Below are 6,000 nucleotides of genomic sequence, written 5' to 3' on the forward strand. Positions count from 1 at the left end.
AGCTCCTTCAATTTTTTGAGATTTCTTATTTTCCATCTCAAATACAGGACTACTGTTTTTGTGAGAGATCTCATAACGCTTTTTTCCCCTAAATGATTATGGCTAATTTGGGTTCCTGTCGCTCTCTCTGCCCAGAACTTTACAACAGACCAATTTTTTTGCCCAAAATTTAACGGATAGAACTCTCCGCAAACTTAAGTTCCTGCATTTTTTCGAAAAATACGGAAAAAGAGAGATTTCCAGTGAGGTGCTCGCCCACACTGGATATCTAGGAGAGTTTAGAAAGCACGTAAGAATAACCACGATTGTTCACACCAAAGGTCCAATTAGCCTACTGTCACCCAGGGTGGGAATAAACAGAGGCCACAGGAAAACAGGTGTGTGCAGGGCATATCCCTCTGCCAAGTGCTCTCTGCCTCCAGGTATTTCTGGTTTAAGGGGAACCCCTTGACCTGGTGTGGTTTGCCTGGTGGTTAACCTTGACAGGCCTTTCCTCCCATCCTTCTCGGGTACCTCTTTGAATTTTTTTTTTTTTTTTTTTTTTTTTTTTTTTTTGGCCTCTGTATCCCTCGGCAGAGGAATTCCACCCCACGGGATTCCACCCCACCTGCTGACAGCCGAACCACCACACCGCAACCCCCCCGCCCGCCCACAAGCCCCTCCCGGCCCGGACACCTCAGTTCTCGGTGACAGGAGGGGAGGGAGCCCCACAACCCCCACACACCAGCGCGCGCCCCGACCGTTAGAACCGTTACAGCCCCCTCCTCCCTACTTTGAGGCGCCTCGCTCCCCCGCGGGGGAATGGGGACCGCTCAGCACAGGGCCGCCCTCCCGCAGGAGGCCGGAGGCGCCGCAGATGGGCTCCAGGCGGCCGCCCCCCGCCCCGCTCCCCGGGGAGCAGCGATCACCTCACGGCGGCCCTCGCTCCACGCGGGGCCTCACCGCCCCCTCCCCGCCTTCCCGGGCGGCCAGCGGGGCCGGCACAGGCTCGACCAGCGGCGAGGCAGAGCGCATCGATGGGCCGGGCGCGGCGGGACGCCCTGCCCGAAGCGGCGTGGGTTGACTAGCTCGGCGCTCCGGCGTCGCGCCTGCCGGTGGGCGGTCGGGGCGGAGGAGCGGGGCGGAGGAGCGCGGCGGGCCGGGCCGGGCCGGGCCGGGGGGCAGAGCGGGGCCCGCAGCGAGGCGGAGATGGCGTCGCAGCCGCCGCCTCCCAAGCCCTGGGAGAACCGGCGGCTGGCGGGCACGGTGGCGCCGGCCTTCCAGTGAGTGCCGTGCGCCGGCCCCCGCGGCTCCCCTGCCTGTTGGCCCCCTTCAGGGCGGCCGCGCCTCACCCCCCCCCCCCCCGCCATCCTGGGCCTCCCGCCTCCTCGGCCTTCGCCCCTGAGGCGAGCTTAAAGGTCGGGCCCAGCCGGGCAGCGCCTCCGCCAGCTGGTGGCTGAGCGGAGCTTGGGGGGTGGGTTACCAGCTGGGGGGGTTGGGGTCGTTTGATCTGCTTGTGCCCGGCGAGGTGGGGGTGTCTGTGGGGGATCCCCGTTCTCAGTGCGGAGAGGGAGTGAGGGGGTGCCCAAAGGTACCGGTTTGGAGCCCTGCTCGCGTCTGTAGAGAGCTGCGTGTTTAAATGCGGTGAAGGTAAAGCTATAGGTGTTCCCACCAGTGGGCAAAGCGCCGGTGTCCGTCCGTTCCTGGGCATTGTAAAGCCGTGCGAGCTGCGGGCCATCCCCAGGAGCTGGGAAAGGCACAGGTGTATGCCTGGCCCGGGCGCGTCCGACGGGAAGCTGAGCTTTTCCAGAAAATCCACCCCACTCGCCGAGAGGGATGTTGTACAGAAAGTGTTTGTAAACTCCTTCCTTTTCATCAGAAACAAAGGAAGAAGGCTTGGCGGCTGTAGATCAGTCTTGTTTTGCGTTTGGTGCTGGTGATTGCAATTAGAGCGAGCTGAAACTGGGCAAAAGGTTAGGCCGAGACTAAACGTTCAACAGAAACTTGCCTGCTTTCGCTGCGAGCTGAAGTTTGCTAAATGAGAAATTTGATGTTAATTTTTCTCGGTGGGGCTATCTAGCTCATTTTAAATTGCTTCAAGCAGCTTTAAAGTGAGATGTCCCGAGTTGACTATTAGGGAGGTGAATGTAGTGTCACTTCGTAAGTTACAGTACCTCTGTTTTCTGTGATAACAACTTATTTTTGCCTCTGTTCTTAACTGCTAAGAGAATTAAAGTATATGATGGAAAAACCAGTGTAAAGATATAAATAATATTCTTTGCTGTGGAACCCTGTAAGTTTTGCTGAGACCAAGTTGTTCCTTTCCTTATAGGGAAATAGTATAGCAAGCATGCTTCATGCTAAAAGCAGCGCAGAAAAAAGCACCTCCATAGCAATTCAAACTTGACTTTTCTTTTTTTTTTTTTTCTTCTGTGAATTTAATGGACTACAGAATTGGAAAGTCAAGGGATGAGGCAGTAAACATGTGAAATGACCAAAATGTTTGGCTTTTAGGATGATAATATGTGATTAGCTTTTTAATGAAACAGCAAAAGTTGGACAGCTGCTTGACAGAATTCAAATACCAATCTAGTACTTGCAGAGTGTTGATACGAAGGGCACACATGAAATGACTTCAACTTATGGGTATACAATGGAATACAAGTTTACTAAATTAAAAACAAATAAATCACTTATAATACCTCTTTCTGCCAACAGTTAACAGTAATAGATTCAATCCCTTGACATGCTACATAAAGGTAATTAGATAGTTTGGGTAGAAGGGGCAATTGGGGGGACCCAAAGCCCTTGCATGTGTTGTTGTGTAATTACTTGGATTCTCAATTAGGTCACACCACCCTTTTCTGTAAGGGTGCATTCAAAGGAGCTCTCAAGCCTCCTTCCTGGTGTATCATTGGCTCATTGTATAGAAGAGCTGAGAACAAGTATTGGAAATAAAGCTTTCAGATTGAAAAGTTCATAAACATTCTTGGCAGTGCATATGAGAGGCTTTTGTGTATAGAAAAATAACCTAGATGTTACAGCATCAAGTTTGATGGATCTGGATGTAGCATTTCATGCTTTCTTAGTCAATAAAATAAATAGACTGAAATTTTTTCCATGTGTACATTTCAGATATGCTGTGGTTCCACACATTTATACTGAATATCTCAGTATGTTTTTTTTTTTTCCCTGAAAGACCTGTGTTTCCTGACTAGAATTTTTTCTTCCCACAAATGTTTTGCAACGTACCGAGTGTTTGGCTACCAGGTTCCCTGTCCTAGCACTACCGACACATACTGTCGTATTTATATAGTTAGCCAAGAACTCTGAGGAAGTAAAAATATAAACTTATTTTGAGTACTGATCTTGCTTGTCTGAATTTGTTTAGGTCTGCTGACTTGGGCGACAACCTGCTGACCAGGCCTGGACAACCCACAGTTGCACGAATACCTCCACCTATTTTGCCAAGACCATCACAGCAAGCGGGAAGCAGTAGTCTGAGCACTTTCAGGCCAGCGTATACTAGTTCTTTTTCTCCGGGCTATGGTTCTTATGGAACCTCTTTTTATGGAAGCTATAGTCCTTACAGTTACGGATATGGTGGCTTGGGTTATAACCGCTTTCGTACAGATGATATTCCTCCCAGCAGGTTTGTTCAGCAGGCTGAAGAGAGCAGCAGAGGTGCATTTCAGTCCATTGAAAGTATCGTGCATGCGTTTGCCTCGGTCAGCATGATGATGGATGCTACCTTTTCAGCTGTGTACAACAGCTTCAGAGCTGTCTTGGATGTAGCCAATCACTTCTCCCGCCTCAAAGTACACTTCACAAAGGTGTTTTCAGCTTTTGCCTTGGTGAGAACTATAAGATATCTCTACCAACGTCTACAACGATTACTAGGTCTACGGAAGAGCTCTGAGAATGAGGATTTGTGGGCTGAAAGTGAGGGGACAGTAGCTCGCGTTGGCCTCGAAGACAAGGCGGCTAACTCTGCAAAATCCTGGCCCATTTTCTTGTTCTTTGCTGTTATAATGGGAGGTCCCTATCTGATTTGGAAGCTGCTTTCTACATACAGTGACGAAGAAACAGGTAAAGATGATCTACAGCACGAGAGAAGTGCAGCATATATTGTTCCTTTTATTATCACATGTATAGCGATTAATCTTATACTACAGTAATAGAAGTTAATAGTGGGGTACAATACTGAATTTTAGGTGTATGATACAAGTAACAGCCTGCTTAAGTAGTGTTGAGTTAGGATGCAGTTTCATGGTAAGCTTTGTGTGATTCCAAAATCATGGTTCCTCTCTATTTCTGTTTCCTTTCTATCAGTTGGGGCGGTGGGAAAAATATTGGTTGGATTGACTCAACAAATCATTCTTTGTTTGTTACTCTGATCAGTTCTCTATTGGCAAAGTTTTAGCAAGGGAATTAAGGTGCTTTCTTCATTTTCCTTTAAGAAAACTCAACACTTTATAATTCAGAGCAGGTAACCATTTAATTTCTTTTTGGAAGCAGTATCTAGTAACTGGGCGAGTGGAGAAGATGACCATGTAGTTGGAAGAGCAGAATATGATTTCAGTGCTCTCTCAGAAGAAGAAATTTCTTTCCGTGCTGGTGACATGCTAAAATTAGCACCCAAAGGTAAACTTTTAATTTTGTATTTATTTCCTAATCACATGAGAAGTAAGTCATACCGTTAGAGTCTGAAAATGAAAACAAAACCCCCCACCTTATTTGACCAAACTCCTCATCCGCACTGACTTTTTTGGTGTCCGTAAATTATTGCTTGCATTGTAATAAAACTTATTGAGTAGTTTTGTTACTGTTACTGACTAGTTTTTTGACACAGCCTAAACTCAGGGAGTGCTTTGTGGTTACCCTTGTGGTTACGTTTTCCTCGCATGTGCTGCACAACTAGATGTTTGCAGTACAATGGTGTCATCGATTTCAGAATAGCCTGCATTTCACAGTGCTCTTCAGCTCGCTTCCCCGGTGCAGATCCTAGTAATTTCTCTTGTGAAGTAATTTGTATTTGCCTTTTATCACAGAGTTATTTTCTTTGCGTGTATGGTGTTTTTCTTCTGGTGTATTTGTGCCTCAACTGCAGTATATTTTGAATTGTTTTGTGACTCGATGTGTTTGCATTTTTCTTCTTCAGAACAGCAACCCAAAATCCGCGGTTGGCTTTTGGCTAGTTATGATGGCCAAACAACAGGACTTGTGCCAGCTAATTACATCAAAATCCTGGGCAAAAGAAGAGGTAGGAAAACAGTGGATGTGGAGAGGATTACAGAGCAACGGCCAGCCTTTACCAGCACATCTGTTAGAGGATCCACTGCTACTGTGACTTTAGAGGAACAGGAAGCTGCTTTTGATTCTGTTTTTGCTGGAAGTAGTAAAGTTCCTGTTGCATCTGACTCCACTGTGGTTAGTGGAGAGAAACAGGAGCTCTAACGCACTTACATCAACAAAGCAACTGAACTGTGCTTTATTGAGAAAACATAGGGTTTGTTGAAAAGCTGTACTGTAGCGGAACACTGATGGGTCTGTACCAGTTATTGCTGCTACTGACTGGTGAAGGGATGGAGAAAACGATTGCTCAAATTTGTAGTATTTATTTTTGACTCACCTAAGGCTGTACATTAGTGACTCTACCCAACCACGTGGCAGCAGCTCGAAGATTCTTGAGATGAGGAGAATCTCAAGGCATTTCTAACAAAGCAAACAAATGAAAAAATAGGGACTGCCGGCTTATTCTTGTTAAGGAGACAAACTGTTGGTGAAATCTGGAGATTAACATCCAGTCTTCATTGGAATGTCGCCTTGACAAGAGGCTTCTCCAATAGATGTGCAAAGGGAAGACAGATTTCTGTAAGATGTCCTCCAAAACTGGACGCTGAGGACCATAAAACAGTAATAATGCATTGCTTCCCCCTGAAAGGAGAGAGAATTGCAAGAGATTTAGATGACACAACTGAATCATTAGAAGTTCTAAGCTGCTTGCTTTTCGTAAGAAGC

General features: G+C 47.1%; 2 protein-coding genes across 3 annotated transcripts in view; one reads left to right on the plus strand and one right to left on the minus strand.

Annotated features, from left to right (window-relative positions):
• Nucleotides 1-960, minus strand: part of PUS10 (pseudouridine synthase 10) — a 34,713-nt gene extending 33,753 nt beyond the window's left edge. The window contains exon 1 of the transcript XR_008465231.1: nt 773-960. The gene's annotated coding sequence lies outside the window, so the exon portion shown is untranslated. The remainder of the gene's footprint in view (nt 1-772) is intronic.
• A 162-nt stretch (nt 961-1,122) lies between these two features.
• On the plus strand, nt 1,123-5,454 carry PEX13 (peroxisomal biogenesis factor 13). 2 transcript variants are annotated; one of them, XM_054194056.1, is made up of 4 exons: nt 1,123-1,262; nt 3,371-4,068; nt 4,495-4,623; nt 5,141-5,454. In XM_054194056.1, exons 1-4 carry the CDS (start codon nt 1,189-1,191, stop codon nt 5,434-5,436), a joined length of 1,197 nt encoding a protein of 398 aa, XP_054050031.1. In that variant the 5' UTR covers nt 1,123-1,188; the 3' UTR covers nt 5,437-5,454. The 2 variants fall into 2 exon arrangements, with proteins under 2 accessions (XP_054050031.1, XP_054050032.1); XM_054194057.1 differs by having other exon boundaries at nt 4,498-4,623.
• Nucleotides 5,455-6,000: the final 546 nt, after the last annotated feature.

Source organism: Rissa tridactyla, chromosome 3 (assembly GCF_028500815.1).
Source record: "Rissa tridactyla isolate bRisTri1 chromosome 3, bRisTri1.patW.cur.20221130, whole genome shotgun sequence".
NCBI lineage: Eukaryota > Metazoa > Chordata > Aves > Charadriiformes > Laridae > Rissa > Rissa tridactyla.

Bases quoted from the DNA above. Each gene is read 5' to 3' on its own strand.
- PEX13 (XM_054194056.1), top strand. From the start codon at position 1,189: ATGGCGTCGCAGCCGCCGCCTCCCAAGCCCTGGGAGAACCGGCGGCTG. The intron at 4,069-4,494 runs GTAAAGATGATC...TCTTTTTGGAAG, and splicing joins ATACAGTGACGAAGAAACAG to CAGTATCTAGTAACTGGGCG. The intron at 4,624-5,140 runs GTAAACTTTTAA...TTTCTTCTTCAG, and splicing joins GCTAAAATTAGCACCCAAAG to AACAGCAACCCAAAATCCGC.